Genomic DNA, 19,485 nt, shown 5'->3' on the forward strand with positions numbered 1-19,485 from the left:
CTGATGGAATACTATCTCACCTAATTGTCTTTACAGCTTCTTTAAGGTGTTCAGTTCCTCTTTGAAATGGTACTTTATGGTAGTTTTGAGGATGTTCCACTGGTAAATTTCCCAGTGATTCTTGGAAGTTTTATTTCCAGAGTACCAGGTTATATGGGTTTATCCAGTTCCAGTTTATCCAGTTAGATCACAAGTGGGTTAAAGTGTTTCTCATTATCAGATTCTTAATCAAGGTCAGCAAATCCTTAATGATCCAGAGGTGTTGCCCCACTTCATTCAGTCTTGAAGTCACCTGTGTCTGATTATTGGCCTCACCCAAGGTGGGTGAACTGGGTGTGTAGGTTGTATAGACTGTAAAGAATTGATGCTGAATAGGCCAGTGGCTAATAAGTATTGTTGATCAGATTATCTCATATCTGAAAATCAGAAGTGTTTACTTTTAAATCTGTGGACCAGGATTACATGCTTGTAATCCCAGCATTTTGGGAGGCTGAGGTGGACAGATTCCTTGAGCCCAGGCGTTGGAGACCACCTTGGGCAACATGGCAAACCCCATCTCTCCAAAAAATATAAACAACAACAAAAAAATCAGTCAGGTATGTTTGGACGCTTCTGTAGTCCCAGCTACTTAGGAGGCTGAGTTGGAAGGATCACTTGGGCCTAGGAGGAGGAGGTTGCAGTAAACTGAGATTGTGCTACTACACTCCAGCCCAGGCAACAGAGTGAAACCCTGCCTCAAAAAATAATAAATAAGCATAGGTTTGTGAGCTGTATTTTGCCTTTTCTTATTCCGGTAATTCTGTTTATTTTAGGATGTCAATTCAAAGGGTCTTCTTAGATTTGGGCTTCATACCAAGATTGGGTACTGGAACTGTTTGAATTCTTAGCATGGGGGACGGGTGATGAGGAAACCCAAGATGTTGGGTTTGGGGTTAATTTGAGGTTTTAAGTTAAAACCTTTGCTTTTGTCTGGATGACTATTTTTATATTTAATTGTGCAAAGGTTGATTTTTTTCTAAAAATAGCATATATAACCACGAAGCTTCTGCTACTCCCCGTGTAATATTACAGGTGATGAAAACAAATTAAACTAGCTTAGTCATTATATTTTGTTTACCTGAAGTCATGGGGCTTCAATCATATTCTTTGGAAGGTGCTGCTTCTGCAAACCCATTTATTTTGTACTCCCTAAAGGAATTTACATTCAGTAGTGGCTCTGTAAATAATTCTTGAGGCCACAGTTCTGAATTGTATTGTCTTCCAGTAGCCACCTCTGAGGTATGTCCTTCTGGCCTTTTGTGTTGCCATTATTCAGGAAGCATGTCAGCACCTTCAGTTGCCAGCATCTCTGTGCAAGCTCTTCTTCCTTTCTTTAGTCTTCCTTAGTTGGCATGAAAAAAATCAAGTCATTATTCCTTCTAATCTTCCTAGAACACATCATTTGAGCAATATTATTGTTATAGGACTTTTTCCTTAGGTCAGCTAAAGACACACGACCATGAAAAATTAGGTTCCCAGACAATTTGAAGGGTAGGGAAGGGCAGGGTTTATTGGGTATAAAGGAAAATACTCAGCAAAGCAAGAGAGGTTCCTGTTAACAGGCCCCCATCTCACAGATTGAATCCCCAGATTACCATACCAGATCATGAGAAGCCCAGTTGCATTTCCCTGCAAACAGCGCAGACTTCCTGAGGCTCCACCCATTTTCCCAGTGAGCAGGCTGGTCAGAGTTTTCCTGGGGACCCCGTGGCTATCTCATTATAGAGTTCCTGATGATGTGTCTATTACTTTTCTCATTAATTCAACCTTAGTAACTATTGAAATTCTTTTTACATATCTAAAGTTAATATACTATCTTGATTTATCTTGTTGGTTCCTTTTCCTCTCCCTTGTCTCTAGATTTTGGAGTGCCCCAAGAATCAGTCCTTGGACTGCTCCACTTTTCTGTCCCATTCTCTAGGACAGGAATCTCATCCAGACCCATAGTATGAAATACCATCTGTATGTTGATGGCTTCCATATCCATCTGTGGTCAAGACCTGTCCCTTGACCTCTAGACTTACATATCCAACTGCTTACTTGACATGTGTAATAGGCATCCTTAACTTGGTATGTGTCTAACATACACATACCGAGTTAAGGATGATGGCCTTCCACAAACCAGCTTCTCCTGCAGCCTGCTCTGTCAGTTAATGCCAGCTCTATTCTTCTAGCTGCTTGGGCCAAAAACCTTGGTACCACTGTTGACTCCTCTCTCTATTCAATACCCAACATCTGGTCTATTAGCAAATCTTCTTAGTTCTATCTCCAAAATATATCTAGATTTGATCACCTATCACCTCTACCTCTGCCACTATCCTGGTCCAAATTATCATTCTTGCCGGTTTTGTTGAAATAACTTCCTAATTGGTTTTCCAGCTGCTTCCTTTGCTTCGCTGCAGTCTGTTTGTAGCATAGCAGCCAGAGTTACCCTTTTAACAGTTCCCTTGGTTCTTGTAATTTTTCTGTTGAAAATTGCCAAACAGCTTCCTGTCTCACTCAGAAGAACTCAAGGCCTACAAGTAGCTGCATGATTTGGTCCTGCATTGCCTCTCTGCTCTCATGCTCTACCGTCTTTTCCTTGCTCATGCATTCTGGCTACATAGCCTCTTTCCTGCTTTTGAACGTGCCCTTCCTTCCACCTCAGGGCCTTTATACTTGCTGTTTGTCTGCATAGAACACACTTCCTCTCAGTATTGGTAAAGCTAGCTCTCTTACTTCCTTCAGGTTTTTACTCAATGAAGCCTTCCCTGGCCAACTTGTATATCTTATTTTTCTGTCTCCTGCATTGGAATGTAAGATAAGAGTTGGAATTTTTATCTTGTTTTGTGTACTACAGAATCGTTAGGACCTACACATAGTAGGTGCTTACAGATTTTAAAATGGATAAATGATTCTGATTCTCACAATACCTTTTTATTTATTTATTTATTTTTGAGACAGGTCTCGCTCTGTCACCCAGACTGGAATGCAGTGGCCTGATCTCGGCTTACTACAACTTCACCTCCCAGGTTCAAGAGATTCTCCTACTTCAGCCTCCTGAGTAGCTGGGACTATAGATGCATACCACCATGTCTGGCTACTTTTTAAAGTTTTTGTTGAGATGAGGTTTCACCATGTTGCCCAGGCTGATCTCAAACTCCTGAGCTCAAGTGGTCTACCCATCTTGGCTTCCCAGAGTGCTGGGATTACAGGCGTGAGCCACTGTGCCTGGCTCCCATAATTTTTAAAAATTAGCTGGGCATGGTGGCGCATGCCTGTAGTCCTACCTACTACTCAGAAGACTGAGGTGGAAGAAACACTTGAGTCAAGGAGTTTGAGGGTGCAGTTAGCTATGATTGTGTCATTACACTCCATCCTGTGTGGTAGAGCAAGACCCTTCAGAAAGAAAGAGAGAGCAAGAGCAGAAGGGAGGGAGACAGGCAGGCAGGCAGGAAGGAGAAAATAATCCTAAATTTCTGAAATACAGGGCAATCTTACAAATGCATGAATAATAGTACTACTTTAAGAAACTAATATTTTCCTATGGAGACAACAAAAATTAGCTACTTCCATCAGTAGGAAACAGATTTGATTACCTACCTTAGTATAAACCAGGAGGTAAAGTTCTCTGGGTTAAGAGCTATGGACCAGGTTCCAGATGTCACTGAGTCATTGTGTAATTTAAGAAGAGTAACAATATGCCTTGGTTTTCCAGGAGCAATCTCAGTTTAGCTCTTGTGTTAATTATTAATAGTACTTTCAAGGTTCCCAATCTGAATAATAGAATAAGGTCATCCTAAAATTAAGGTGCTTGCTTTTGGCTAGTGATTGTAGTGTACATTGAAATTCATGCATGATAAGAAATCTGTAAATGCTGTTTGACATTTATGGAGTATATTTTAGAACTTGACTTTGTTCAGTTTAGGGCTGTCAGAGTCTCAAACATTTTCAGTCAGTCTTGAGTAGTAAATATAGTTGAAGGGTGTATGCTGAATGACTTTTTTTTTGAGACAGTCTCAGTCTGTTGCCAGGTTGGAGTGCAGTGGCACAATTGCGGCTCACTGCAACCTACACCTCCCAGGTTCAAGCAATTCTCCTGCCTCAGCCTCCCAAGTAGCTGCGGTTACAGGCGTGCACCACCACGCCCAGCTAATTTTGTAATTTTAGTAGAGATGGGGTTTCACCATGTTGGCCAGGATGGTCTGTATCTCCTGACCTCGAGGTCTCAGACTTCATTGAGAATCTGATGAAAGTTCTGAATCCACTGCCCAGAAAAACACATATTCAAAATTTTTACAAATAATTTCAAGAGATTAATGACTTCCCACACCCTTTCTAGAACCGCTATTCTGATAACCATTCTCCCTGCTTTGAGAGAATGCCTTTCAGAGACACCGTTGCACTAGTAAAACCTTGATTATCTGGTATGTTAATGAAACCTTTTAGAAAAAACATAGTTTTCTCTACGCCAATGTAAGCACATGTAGAAATATTTATACAAATGGTATTTTACTGTGTGTATATTTTGACAACTTACTGTTCCATGGTATTATATACAGATGTACTTCATTGTTTTCAACTTAATTCCTATTTTGCAGTAAAAAAAAAAAAAAAATCAATGTATCAGGAAGTTGCCTCTACGAAACCTGAAGCAAAAAAATGCTTTAGATACCTTTTTTTTTTTTTTTTATTTTTTATTTTTAATAGAGATGGGGTTTCACCATGTTAGTCAGGATGGTCTTGATCTCCTGACCTCATGATCTGCCTGCCTTGGCCTCCCAAAGTGTTGGGATTACAGGTGTGAGCCACTGCACGCAATCCAAAAAAATGCTTTAGATATCCTAGGGTGCGTGTCTTACCATTTATAGTATAAAACTGAATTTCCACATTAGCAAAATTTGAAAACCGAAAATTAACTCATGATCAGCTTGCCAAAGTCTGACCAGAAGGAAATTTTTGAAGATAACTCATCACAAAAACACATGTACTCTACGCAGAGATTTTTCTTAAATCAGTAAAGAAAAAAAGGAAGTGCAGAGAAGCAAAAAGAAAAATTCTCCATGGTGAAATCACTCAAACTATCACTGCCAACAATGCATTTCATTTCTCTATATCTATATGTAAGTTTTGTTAGTTTGCTTATTTTTACATGGTTATGATACTGTATATATAAATTTGCCTCCTGTATTCTTCCTTAATATTTCAGTTACTTTTTCTATATTCCTTTGATATAGAGTGGTAGAAGAAGAATTACTAGGTCAAAAGTTATGAATATTTTTTGATACTTCTTATCATACTGCTTTTCAAAAGTATTGTACCAATTTATACTTTGAAGCAGTCTGGTCTGATACTGCTAATTTCACCACACCTGTGCTTGGATTGGGCATTATGATTTTAACATATTTGTGATCTCAAAAACAAGTGAAAGGTTCCTCACTGTTCTGATTTGCAGTTCTTCCATTTTTCCATGATATTACACATATTTCCACAAGCACATTACTAGTTATCTTACTTTATATTAAAACATGATTTTACATGTTGAAAAACCTCCAGTTAGAGAAGAATAGCCCCTTGTAAATAAAACTTTAACAGAACATGTTCATGATGTGATGTTTTTTTTTCTTTTTTTTTTTTTTTATGTTTTAGAAGCCTAAATCTCACTAGATGTGATATTTCTTTACTACAAAGACAAACAACCATTAGTTTTTAATTCAAAGTCAGTCATCTAGGTTATCATGTTGAAATTATCCTCAAGATGTGAAAGAAAACTGTTTTAAATGCTTAGTTTGTGGTGATGTGCCTGTTGTCCCAGCTACTAGGCAGGGTAAGGTAGGGAGGATCCCTTGTGCCAGGAGCTTGAGGCTGTAGTACGCTATTATTGAGCTTATGAAAAACCTCTGCACTTCAGCCTGGGCAATAAAGTGAGACCCAGTCTCTAGGGAAAAAAAATGATTACAAAAAGAAAAGAAAACAAATTTTCACAATGGGAGAATGTGGCTTATTATTAAGAAATGCCTGATACATAGTTTCATTGATTTTTAAAAAAGTAGTTCCAATAGCAAAATAATCATAGAAATTTAAGATTTTATCAGGAATAATTAATTTTTATTAAGGTCATCTTATTCCAAGTTATTTTCTTCTTTTCAAGGTATCACAGATGTCGTAAGAATCCGAATCCTCCAAAAGACAGATGATACTGAGGTTCCTGGGAGAATCAAAGAGAAATGTGCCTCATTTGCAATTTGAAAAAATGCCATCTGGTGTGTTCACTAATATGTAGTAAAGTAATAATGATAAAATACCTTTTCATATATTAGAATGTGTACTTTTATATATGTTAAGTAATTCTGGATTTGACATTCTTATTTAGAGAAACCTATTACATTTTATTTTTCTTTTTCAATTTTAGTCTTTCATTTATGTATGGTCTCCAATTTAGGACTTTTCCATAGTGCCAAAGCCATACATATTCAGTAGAACATCAATAGGTTATATCAGAACACTTTATTGTAAAATAGGCTTTGTGTTAGATGATTTTGCTCAACTATAGGGTAATGTAAGTGTTCTGAGCATATTTAAGGTAGGCTAGCATTTTGAATTTATGATATTTTCAATTTACAGTGGGTTTATTGGTATGTAATCCTACCATAAGTTGAGAAACATCTCTTTGTGTGTGTCTAGTATGATTTAAGTATTTTTACATCATTAGCCAAACACTGTTAGTAGTATAAATATGATTAATAAAAAGGTGCATGGCTTTCCTGAGGGAGATTTTTAAATTGCGTTTGAGAATAAACTCATAAGGTCTCCCAAGAAAATAAATGTTATAATGTTTCAATTGGCTTCTAGGAAATAATTAAATTACTGATATTTTGATCAGGTTTTAGTATCTACTGGGCCCCTTCCATCCATTCTTATTAAATTCTCAAAATAATCCTTTGAAGAAGGGATGTAATCGCATTTTACAGTGACTCAAACCCTACCAAACAAGTGGGAGAGCCAGGAGCCAAATTGTCAGGCTCCAGAGCTTTTTTTCAGTGCATCACAATGGCAAAGGGCTGGTTGTCTTTCACCCAAGAATGTGCTTTCCTAGAGATTTTTCTAGATAGAATATTATGTAATTTGTTTTGAGGGTTTTTTTCCTGGCTGTCTTAAAGATTATGCTAGCTTCAGAACACATGCAAACAGCTGCAGCTCTGTGATTAAAATGTTAGTGCCACTAGACTAGTGTTATGAGAATGTTAATAGATAACTCTGCTGCCATTACTAGTTACATATGATCCTTAATAGCATTGCTTCCCCTTCAATTTCTATTAAGGAGGTGAAGAATCTTTTAATAAGGTAGAAAGTTGCTTTATTTAAACTTGTGCTGTAAAATGTTTGTGATACAGTAAAATTGATGTGAAAAATAATTTCTCATTCAAAGTCCATTGTATGATCTAGTTCTTTTAGTAAAGGAACTGTAGTTGAAGTTCCAAGTAGCCAGTGAAGTAGGAGAGAGTAAAGGACATAATAATGGTGATCTTCTGTTACCCAAAAGAAATATTTTTAAGTGGTTTACTTTTTCCATTAATATAAATTTCATTTGGAAAGATTAAAAAAATAAGTTTGATTGAATTTAATAAATCAGAAATATTTACCAGCTTTGTCAATGATGTATTCTTGAAAAATGTTTGGTTTTCTTTCAGGTTGACTTATATCCAAAATTCTACAAATTCTTAGCTATGTTGTAAATGTAGAAAGAACTGAAAAACAAATCAAAATATAATGACAAAGATTTTTCTTCCAAATATCAAGCTCTACTAAATAGGGATTGTCCTCAGACACCCAAACCTACATAATTATGTGTCAGTGCTTTGGCAAATTAACTTTGACTTTACTCTACTGGTAGTATAGATGTACACTGTACTTCCTGAGATTCTGCTTTTCATGGGTTGCTGATTTTTAATTTTGCTAAATAAGCACATATTTCATCACCAGCATCACTTGCTCTCTGCCTCCCCAACCACTCTCCCCCACCCCCAGGGATAAAAACTTGTTATGCACCATCACTAAAATTTTATGAAAGATCTATTTATTTGTCTGTTTTGCAGACATTTTAAAATTCGTAAAGTGGAATGTTTCTTTAAATTAAATACAGTTAAGCTTCATGAAAAACTCACTACACCGTTCTTGTTCAAGCATTATTGGTGAAACCACCAGAGGGCACTCTCACTCAGGGTTTAGTTTGGCTGTCTCAACCAAACGTGACTTTTAAAAGCACTTAATTAGAGAGAATTTGGATGTTCCTTAGTAGAGAATGACTAACAGTATAAATGGTAATAGTGAAATTAAGTGCTGGAATATTCTGAGTAGGCCAATAAAAAAATTGATCTTTTTTTTTTTTTAAAGACAAGTTCTCGCTCTGTCACCCAGGATGGATTACAGTGGCGCAATTACAGCGCACTGCAACCTCAATATCCTGGGCTCAAGCAGTCCTCTCACCGCAGCCTCTGGAGTTACTGAGACTACACACCTGTGCCACCACGCCTGGCTAATTGTTTTCATCTTTTTATAGAGATAGGGTTTTGCCATGTTGCCGAGGCTGGTCTTGAACTTGTGGGCTCAAAGCAGTCCACCCGCCTCAGCCTCCCAAAGTGTGGGATTACAGGTGTGAGCTACTGTGTCCAGCCTTATTTCATTTTTTTTTAAAGATAATATTGTTAACATTGTTGTATACCTTCTTCCTTTGTGTTTCTCTGCATAAATATATTTCAAAAATAAAAATGAGGGCTCATAACCTTTTCCCTTTTTTTTTTTTTTTAAGTAGAGATGGGGTTTCCCATGTTGGTCAGGCTGGTCTCAAACTCCTGACCTCGTGATCCACCTGCCTCAGCATCCCAAAGTGCTGGAATTACAGATGTGAGCTACCGTGCCTGGCCAACGTATGCCGTTTTGTCATGCTTTTTTCACTTAATAGGAATTTTTTCCCTTAATAGGAATTTTTTCCTTATCATTAAATTCTCTGATTTAATGGGTGGATATTATTCTGTAATCTGGATTGTCATAATTTAATTTACTTCCTACTGTTAGACATACTCTTTGTTTCTGTTTGTTTCATCTTGTAAATAATGCTGTTATTAACATCCTGGTGGATTATTACCATTTTCTTTTTTTTTTAATTTTTTAAATTTATTTTTTATTTTCTTATAATCTGGCAAGGTCACTACTGTTTTCTTAGATTTGTTTCTGTAAGTGTAATCATGGAATCAGAAGGCATCCATTTTTAAAGTCAGTGGTTTAAACTACATACTGTTTTTTGGAGATGAAGTTTTGCTCTGCCCAGGTGCCCAGGTTGGAGTGCAGTGGCGCAATCTCGGCTCACTGAAACCTCCACTTTCTGTGTTCAAGCAGTTATCCTGCCTCAGACTCCCAAGTAGCTAGGATTACAGGTGTGCAGCACCATGCTTGGCTAATTTTGTATTTTTAGTAGAGATGGGTTTTCACCATGTTGGTCAGGCTGGTCTCGAACTTCTGACCTCAAGTGATTCACCCACCTTGCCTCTCAAAGTGTTGGGATTACAGGCATGAGCCACCGTGCCTGGCCTAAGACTGCATACTTCTGACAGCAGTATATGGAAATATTTTATTTTACTTCTATTAGAATTTTAAAAAATCTTTATCAATTCAGTAGGCAGGGAATGGAAAATGCTTTAATTTGATGAGCCACTTTAAATTTAGTATATGTCTCATTTCAAAGCATATAAAGTATACAAGTTTCAGGTCTGAGCTTAAACCTATAAGAGCCCTTATTATTGCCGTATTTCCTTTGCAGCGCTTTACCTTACTGTGTTTCCTTTACCTTCCCTGCACAGCATTCTTTATATGGACCCTAAAAGGAAACTTCTTTAGAGGAACTGGATTAGATTCCATTGTTACCTGCAATACTGTATATCTCTCCATAGCACTTAATCAAAGTTTGTAATTAGGCATTTTTTGTGTGTGATTATTTGATAAATCTCCATCTCCCCTACTAGACTTTAAGCTCCATGACTTCTAGGGACCCTGTCTGACTAGATGTATCGCTGTTCCTACCGCCTAACATTGCCTAACACATTCATTGCTTCACAGGCATCTGAATATGGTTTTGTAAAAGAAATTGCTCTAGTGCACAGGATTTTGAGCTAAGGATTTCATGAATGGGATTTGGGGTGGGGATATCTAGGAAATTCCTGAAATTATATAGAATTTTGAGAATGTGTGTTTGTGTGTTTTCCTGGGGATAGAGTATGTAGTTTCTCAGCAACTCATTAACATCTGCGTCATATCATGCCCTAATTCTACTTGCCTATAGCTAAACACCTAATAAGATTAGAACTGGAATGATAGTGATATGCAAAATACCATGTGTGGTTTCCACATATTCTAAGAAGCATCTTTAATTAGATTCCAAAAATGTTCAAGAAGAAAAAAGATAATTATGTGCCCTCATTTTGAATGGCTCTGGGCACTTCAGGTAAACCCTTACTCAAAAAGTACTTTTTCAGTTTCAGTGTGTGTTTTTAAAATTTCCAAAAGATAAGTCAAGTTGAATATCAGTCCACAAACACTGGTAGTAAGCAAACTATTTTATTTGCTAAAGACATAAATAAATGTCTCCATTGCTTTTAAGCAAAGGGAATGCTCCATCAGACTTTTTTTTCCCAGAAGTTCAAAATAACTTGCTCATAGTCTTCCCAAAATAATTTTCAACCATTTTAGCACCAAAGAAAGATCTTCCCAGTTGAGCTCAGCCATCAGCCTCCTATTTTTTAATTTGCTATTTAACCTTCTGAATGTGAGAATACTTTGAATACACTGGGAAGAAATGCTCAGGAACAATATGTAATGTGCTTTCTAGTTTTGCACAAAGTCATTCATTTTGATTTAGTAACAACCTCATACTTAAATAGCATCCTCCTGCAGAAATGCTTCACAGTCATGACTGCTTAAATTCTTGCCATGTTGCTTGTAAATGAGCTCTTGTTTTTAAATGGAGAAATGGAGGTAGAGTCTCACAGTTCTCATTAGATATAAGAATAGAAAGTAGAAACCTTAGCATTACTTCTGAGTCTTTTTATTTATTTATTTATTTGAGACAGGGTCTCACTCTGTCGCCTAGGCTGGAGTGCAGTGGCTCCATCTTGGCTCACTGCAAGCTCCACCTCACAGGCTCAAGTGATTCTCCTGCCTCAGTCCCCTGAGTAGCTGGGATTACAAGCGTGCACCACCATACCCAGGTAATTTTTTGTATTTTCAGTAGAGACGGGGTTTCACCGTGTTGGCCAGGCTGATCTCAAACTCCTGACCTCAGGTGATATACCCACCTTGGCCCCCCAAAGTGCTGGGATTACAAGGGTGAGCCACCACACCCAGCCTGTTCTAAGTCCTCAATTCAGCAAGAATGTCTCTTTTTTTTTTCTAAGAGTTTCACTCTTGTTGCCCAGGCTGGAGTATAATGGTGCAATCTTAGCTCACTGCAACCTCCACCTCCCGGGTTCAAGTGATTCTCCTGCCTTAGCTTTCCAAGTAGCTGGGACTACAGTAGAGATGGGGTTTTACCATGTTGGCCAGGTAATAATCTGATGGTTTTAATTTGCATTTCTCTGATGATCAATAACATTAAATTTGTATTCATGTACTTGTTGGGGACACATATCTTTGGGGAACTATCTGTTCAAATCACTTGCTTTTTTTTTTTTCTTCGTACTTAAAAAAGACTTTATGCAGGCCAGGCACAGTGGCTCATGCCTGTAATCCCAGCACTTTCAGAGGCTGAGGCAGGCAGATCACAGGGTCAAGAGATCGAGACCATTCTGGCCAACATGGTGAAACCCTGTCCCTACTAAAAATACAGAATTAGCTGGGCATGGTGGTGCATGCCTGTAATCCCAGCTACTCAGGAGGCTGAGGCAGAATAATTGCTTGAACCTGGGAGGCAGAGGTTGCAGTGAGCTCAAATTGCACAACTGCACTCCAGCCTGGCAACAGAGTGAGACTATCTTCAAAATTAAAAAAAAAAAAAGACTTTATGCCAGGCACAGTGGCACGTACCTGTAGACCCAGCTACTCAGGAAGCTAAGACAGGAGGCTCACTTGAGTCCAGGAATTCTGGGTTGTAGTGAGCTATGCCAGTCAGGTGTTTGCACTAAGTTCAGCATAAATATAGTGACCTCCTGGGTCACTGGGACCTAGGGTTGCCTAAGGAGGGTTGAACTGGCCTAGATCAGAAATGGAGCAGATCAGAACTCCTGTGCTGTTCAGTAGTGGGACTGCACCTGTGAATAGCCACTGCACTCCAGCCTGGGCAACATAGCGAGACTCTCATCTCTTTAAAAAACAAAAAAAAACTTTGGTTTTTAAAAGCAGTTTTAGGTTCACAGCAAAATTGAGAGGAAGGTACAGAAATAACTTATAGATCCTCAGTGCTCCCCTCCCCCATGCTCAGCCTCCCTCATTATTACCATCCCCCAGCAGAATGGCACATTGGCTACAATTAATAAACCTACACTGACATATCATTCTCACCCAAAGCCTATAGTTGCCATTAGGGTTCACTCTTGGTGTTGTACAATCTATGGGTTTGAACAAAGGTATAATGACATGTACCCACCTTTAGAGTGTCATACACAGTCTTTACACTGTTCTAAACACCCTCAGCTCTGCGTGTTCATCCTGTCCTCCCCACTAACTCCTGGCTACCACTGGTCTTTTCACTGTCTCCGTAAGTTTTTCCTTTTCCAGAATGTCATATAAACGGAATCATACAGTATATAGCCTTTTCACATTGGTTTCTTTTACTTGGTAATATGCATTTGTTTCCTCTATGTCTGTTCACAGCTTGATAGCTCATTTCTTTTTAGCATTGAGTAATACTCCACTGTTTGGGTGTACCACAGTTTATCCACTCCCCTGCTGAAGGACATCTTAGTTGCTTCCAAGTTTTGGCAATTATGAATAAAATTGCTATAGACATCCATGTGTAGGTTTTTGTGTGCATTTAAGCTTTCAACTCCTTTGGGTAAATACCAAAGAGCACAACTATTGGATGAATGGCAAGAGAATGCTGAGTTTTGTAAAAGACCACCAAACTGTCCTACAGAGAGGCTATGCCATTTTGCATTCCCCCAGCAATGAATAAGTGTCAACATCCCTGTCAGCACTTGAAATATCCAAAAAGACCAACCCGTAGAACAAAGAAAGCTAATAAATTACCTTCTATTGCAATTTGTTTGATGTACCATTAATATATAGATATTGCTAATATGGCAATTATTTAATTTATATGCTATTTGAATATAATAGTAATATGAAGGAAGAATTCTCTTTTTTCTGCTTTATTGCCAAGAAATAGCTAACTCTAAACAACAGAAAAATGTGGAATAAATTACTTTGTCAGTAAATGCGGTTTGAAGCTTTGTGTGGGAATACAATTGGATGGATAGCTGCAGTGGTAAGAAAACATTCTGGAATAGTTACCTAAATTAAGGAGCTTGTCCTAGAATGTAAATCAACATACTATATCTTTATTTGAAAGAGTCTTGGTAGAAAAAGCATATCAACTGAACTGTACGATATGCTTAGTGACTTAGTAAAGACTATAACTTGTGTAATGGCTAATGGAACAAGTTTGAGATTATTCTCTTATTGTGTAATAGTTTGGAAAACTTAAACAACTGATTACATTTAGAGATATGATGGTTATCTAGAAGGAAAGTTCCGTTGAGCATATTTGAACTTTCATTGCTGCAAGAAGCCAGTTTGGTTTCAGCTTTATAAAGATATACATTGGGCCAGGTGCAGTGGCTCATGCCTATAATCCCAGCACTCTGGTAGGCCAACGCAGGCAGATCACCTGAGGTCAGGAGTTCCAGACTAGCCTAGCCAACATGGTGAAACCCCATCTCTACTGAAAATACAAACATTAGCTGGGCATGGTAGCACACACCTGTAATCCTAGCTACTCGGGAGACTGAGGCAGGAGAATCACTTGAACCCTGGAGGTGGAGGTTGCAGTGAGCCAAGATTGTGCCACTGCATACCAGCCTGAATGAAAAGAGTGAAACTTGTCTCGAAATAAAATAATAGAGACATAAGTTGGCCAGCTAGAGTTACCATCAATTATCTGAAAATAGCTCTGATAGCTTCAGATTTCTTTCATACATGGCAGGAAAGCAACACGTTTTTCAATGGCAGATAAAATCAAAGAGCAAAAGCAAAAGGTAGAAGCTTGAAAGATCAGAGTTTCTACAGATTGTTATTACATGTTCCATAATTTGACAATCATCATTGAAGTTGTTGATTATCTTAATACCGATACTGCATATCTGTAAGAAGTAAACTATTGTGAATTTGATAGAATGCTTGACATTTTATTTTCCAACAAAAGAATGCCTACATATGGCAAATTCATAGATCTGGAATCCATTTATTTCATCAAAAAAGGATTTAAATTTAACTGTAAGTTTATATGATACATTGTTCTAACTGGCAACTAATGAGGGATTAAAAATGAATTTTGAAGATACCACACCACTTGCTTCATTTTGGATAAAAGTTAAAAGTGAATATTCTGAGTATGCTGAAATTATTTAAAATTTTTTTTCCCATTCCCACCATTATCACTATGTAAATCTGGTTTTGTCTTATGAATAATATTAAAGCAAAATGTGGAAACAGTTTAGATATACATTGCTCCATGAGAGTAGCATTATTATCTAACCTGGATTACATATTTTAATGAGAAAGAAACAAGCTCATTTGTCACATGTATAACTTATTTTTTTTTTTTTGAGAGAGAGAGAGAGGGTCTCATTCATTTTATTGCCCAGGCTGGAGTGCAGCGGTGCAATCATACATAGTTCACTATAACCTTGAACTTCAGGGCTCAAGCAGTCCTCCCACCTCAGCCTGCAGCTAGAGCTTCAGGTGTCTGCCGCCACACCTGGCTAACTTATTTTTTGTAGAGACCGGATCTCCCTGTATTACCCAGGCTGGTAGCAGACTCCTGGCCTCAAGTGATCCTCCTGCCTTGGCCCCACCAAGTGTTGGGATTACGGGTGTAAGCCACCTCGCTTGCCCTAAAAACTTTTAATATCCATTGTGTTTATTCAAAGACCATATTAATGGTCTAATAAATAGAACCACTACTTCAATTATAATCTTCAGCTATAATTGAAGAATGACAAGTTGAGTTATCGAAATTCTCTATATTAATCTTAAATTCACATTTTCAGCGAAAACCAGTTTTTTAATTAGCTTTTCTCTTTCACTTTTATGTATGTTCCAGTTCTACGTATTGAAAATTTAATTTTATATCCATTAAGATAATTAAAAATTAGAGCTTTTTAAAAAATGTTTTTTTCTTTTCATTCTACTAATTTCACTTTATTATAATTTATAAAAGTACTGGACCACAATGGATTAAAGAACTATCCCTCATCACAGATAGTTCAGTGACTCCTGATTTTTTGCTTTGTTTTGTTTTTGAGACGGAGTCTTGCTCTGTCGCCCAGGCTGGAATGCAAGTGGCTTGATCTTGGCTTACTGCAACCTTCACCTCCGGTTCAAGCGATTCGTCAGCCTCAGCTTTCCAAGTAGCTGGGACTGCAGGCACATACCACCATGCCCAGCTAATTTTTAATAGAGATGAGGTTTCACCATATTGGCCAGGCTGGTCTTGAACTCCTGAAATCATCATCTACCTGCCTCAGTCTCCCAAAGTGCTGGGATTAGAGGTGTGAGCCACTGCGCCCAGCTGACTCCTGTTTTATAGTGTACTTTCTGGAAGATTATTCAGCTTTCTCTTGAATCCTTTTAGTAACTAGGAATTCACTATGTTTCTAAGGACCTAACTCCATTACTGGACAGTTTTCTTTTTTTTTTCTTTTTATGAGACAGAGTCTCACTCTGTCACCAGACAAGTGCAGTGGCATGATCTTGGCTTACTGCAACCTCTGCCTCGCAGGTTCAAGTGATTCTCCTGCCTCAGCCTCCCAGGTAGCTGGGACTACAGACACGTGTCACCACCCCCGGCTATTTTTTTTGTATTTTTAGTAGAGATGGGGTTTCACTGTGTTGGCCAGGATGGTCTTGATGTCTTGATCTTGTGATCTGCCTGCCTTGGCCTCCCAACGTGCTGGGATTACAGGCATGAGCCACTGCGCCTAGCCTTTTTTTTTTTTTTTTTTTTTTTTTTTTAATGAGATGGCATCTTCTCTGACACCCAGGCTGGAGTGCAGTATGAAATCTCAGCTCACTGCAACCTCCACCTCCTGAGTTTAAGTGATTCTTGTGCCTCAGCCTCCTGAGTAGCTGGGGTTACAGGCAACCACCACCACACCTGGCTAATTTTTTGGTAGAAACAGGGTTTCACCATGTTAACCAGACTGGTCTTAAACTCCCGACCTCGGGTGATCTGCCTGCCTTGACCTCCCAAAGTTCTGTGATTACAGGCATGAGCCACCGCAGCCAACCATTATTGGACAGTTTTAACAGAAAGTGTTTCCTTATATGGGGTTGAAATCAGTCTGCTTATGGTTTATAATCCTCAGACTTGATTCTGGCCCTGAATCTGTATGAAATAAATTTACTCCTATTTGAAAATACTTGTTATATTCCTTCTTATTTTTCCTTAAGCTTTATTTTTTCTTATTATCCATATGACATGTTTCCAGAACCCTCCCTATCCTGGTTGTCCTCCTCTAGACACATTCTTTTAATAATACTTTTCTTAAAACGTATTACCCAAAACAACATAATATTTTTACTGTGGATAATATACTTTTATGAATGGTGCTAATAATGCATAACTTTTTTTAGCAGTCATGTCACCCTGTTGATTTGCACTGAGTCATCATTTCTTAAGAGGGAATCAGGATATCAAAATAGTCTCCAAACTCAGCTGATTCCTTCTCCAAATATACTCTCCACCCTTGATTCCTTTTTGAGAGAAAAGAAAAATGCTTATTTTCATTGCTGAACTCACTGATTTTTAATTTTACCATTTAAATGTTAGCAACACAGCTGGTCATGTAACCAAAGATTTTTTGGCAGGGAGTGATGCATTCAGAGCCTTCATTCTAGCTACAGCGGAGGATGGGCTGGAACAGGAGCATGACAGCATGCCAGGCACACTGTTAAGTGACTGATGGAGTCATTCAGCTGATAGACAATAATGGCCTGGGTTAAGGAAGAAGAGGGGACTAAGAGGTGCCAGAGATACATAGGAAATAAAAATTAATAGGCCTTGGCAACTAATTTTTTTTTTTTTAAGACAATCTTGCTATGTCACCCAGACTGGAGTGCAGTGGTACGATCTCAGCTCACTGCTACCTCTGCCTCCTGGGTTCAAGCAATTCTCGTACCTCAGCCTCCTTCGTGAGTAGCTGGGACTACAGGCTTGCATCACCATGCCCAGCTAATTTTTGTATTTTTAGGAGAGATGGAGTTTTGCCATTTTGGCCAGGCTGGTCTCGAACTTCTGACCTCAAATGATTTGCCTGCCCTGGCCTCCCAAAGTGCTGGGATTACAGGCATGAGCCACTGCACCCCGGTTGGCAACTAATTTGTATGGGAATGACAGTGATTAATGAAAAAGCGGGGAGAAAAGCTGCTCTTGACATCTGAAAGCTGACTTGGCATTCATAGCTAGGCCATGTTATTTTCCTGTTGGGCTTAAGTCTCACAGAATGCCAACATTAAACAAGATGACTCCGACCTTAATAAAGTAAGAAAAAGCAAGTTCACTTCATAATTTTGTCTAAGCACAGGCAAAAAGAGGATCACCATGCCAGCCAGAAAATACCAAACATCACCCTATCTCAGCTAAAATGAGCGACTGCTACTTTTTTACCAGTAACAGCTTTGTCCCAGCTCTAGTCTGCCTTCCCTGTAGAAAAGATGTTTTGAGATAATCATGAAATTCTCTTTCTGATAGTATCCAATCTGGAGCAAACCCATTTCCTTAGACCCTCTCCCAATCCCAGATTCTATACTAGGTTCTTCCAAACACTGTCTTACTGAGACACCCCCTGGTTCCCCATGTTGTGTGTTCTTCTTGGCTGCAATGAGTAATAAACTCAGCTTGTTTAACTAGAGTTGTGTTCCTGATGGTCTCTGGTTGAAGGATGTTGACATTAAGAATAAGAGTTTCTTGCTTGGACAGTCAGGTGTGAGTAGTGCCGGGAATAGAAATAAAGAATACTGGAGGAGGCGAAGAAAGTATCTTCAGTTTTTAACAAAATACCTTTGAGATATTAGTGGGTTATTCCAAGTGGAGATATCCAAGAAGTAATTGGATAAATTTATGGCTCTGGAGTGCAAGAGAGATTTCTGTGCTGAATATCCGTCTATCCATCCATCCATCCATCCATCCATCCATCCACCCACCCACCCACCTACCTACCTTCCTATCTATCTGTACCTACACATAATACACTCAGAAATATATATTTGAGAGCTTTTTGTTGTTGAGGCAGGATCTCTGTTCCTCAGGCTGGAGCACAGTGGCACTATCTTGGCTCACTGCAGCCTTGACCTCCTGTGCCCAAGCAATCCTCCCACCTCAGACTCCCAAGTAGCTGGGACTACAGGCACATACCATCACACCTTGCTCATTTTGTATTTTTATTAGAGATGGAGTTTCACCATGTTACCAAGGATGGTTTCGAAGCCCTGGGCTCAAGCAATCTGCTTTGCCTCAGCCTCCTAAAGTGTTGGGATTACAGGTATGAGCCACTGCACCCAGCCCACTGTGTATATAATAGTTCAAGCTGTAAGATTGGCAGAGAGCACCCAGAGAAGGAAAACAATGAGAAAAGAAAAGGGCTGAGGACAGAGCAGCAAAGAACATCCCATATACTTACGGGTTGGGCAGAAAATGAGATACCCAAAAAAGACTCTTAGAAGAAGTTATCATTGAGAAAAAATAATCAGAAGCAGAAGACCAAAAGTTAGAGAGTTTCAAGGAGGAGGATAAAATTAGTAGTTTTATAGGCTGCTAAAAAATCAAGTAAGATAAAGAGCCCTTCAAGCTATTTGATATATATCCCCATCATTTTTGGAGCACCCCTTTATTTCCTGGCACAATGTTTAGGCTCCTCTTACACTTTCCTTCCTTAGCCCTGGAATCAGCCATTTCTCTTAGGAGTCCTGTATCCTTTTAGTGGAAAGCGATATCTAGAAACCAAGATCTGGTGTACCATTCCTTTTCAGAAGCTTGTCTGTGAAGGGTTATGGCTGTATGATCATCTGTGGGACTGGAAGGACAGGGGCTATCTGGATCAGGTAAAGATGAGCAAAGCATTGTTAGGCATGGTGGCTCATGCCTATAATCCCAGCACTTTGGGAGGCCAAGGTGGGAGGATTGCTTGAGCCCAGGAGTTTGAGACCAGCCTGGGCAACATAGAGATACTTTTTCTCTCCAAAAAAATAAAAAATAAGCCA

General features: G+C 38.8%; 1 protein-coding gene across 4 annotated transcripts in view; it reads left to right on the plus strand.

The window, feature by feature from the left end:
• Positions 1 to 7,660, plus strand: part of MRPL42 (mitochondrial ribosomal protein L42) — a 47,636-nt gene extending 39,976 nt beyond the window's left edge. For all 4 annotated transcript variants that reach the window (XM_032297825.1, XM_032297842.1, XM_032297833.1 and 1 more), the window contains one exon: positions 6,170 to 7,660. In XM_032297825.1, the coding sequence (XP_032153716.1) occupies positions 6,170 to 6,215 (46 nt within the window). In that variant the 3' untranslated portion in view covers positions 6,216 to 7,660. The remainder of the gene's footprint in view (positions 1 to 6,169) is intronic.
• The last annotated feature ends 11,825 nt before the right edge of the window (positions 7,661 to 19,485 follow it).

Source organism: Sapajus apella, unplaced genomic scaffold, assembly GCF_009761245.1.
Source record: "Sapajus apella isolate SASKATOON/1434 unplaced genomic scaffold, GSC_monkey_1.0 scaffold2, whole genome shotgun sequence".
Lineage (NCBI taxonomy): Eukaryota > Metazoa > Chordata > Mammalia > Primates > Cebidae > Sapajus > Sapajus apella.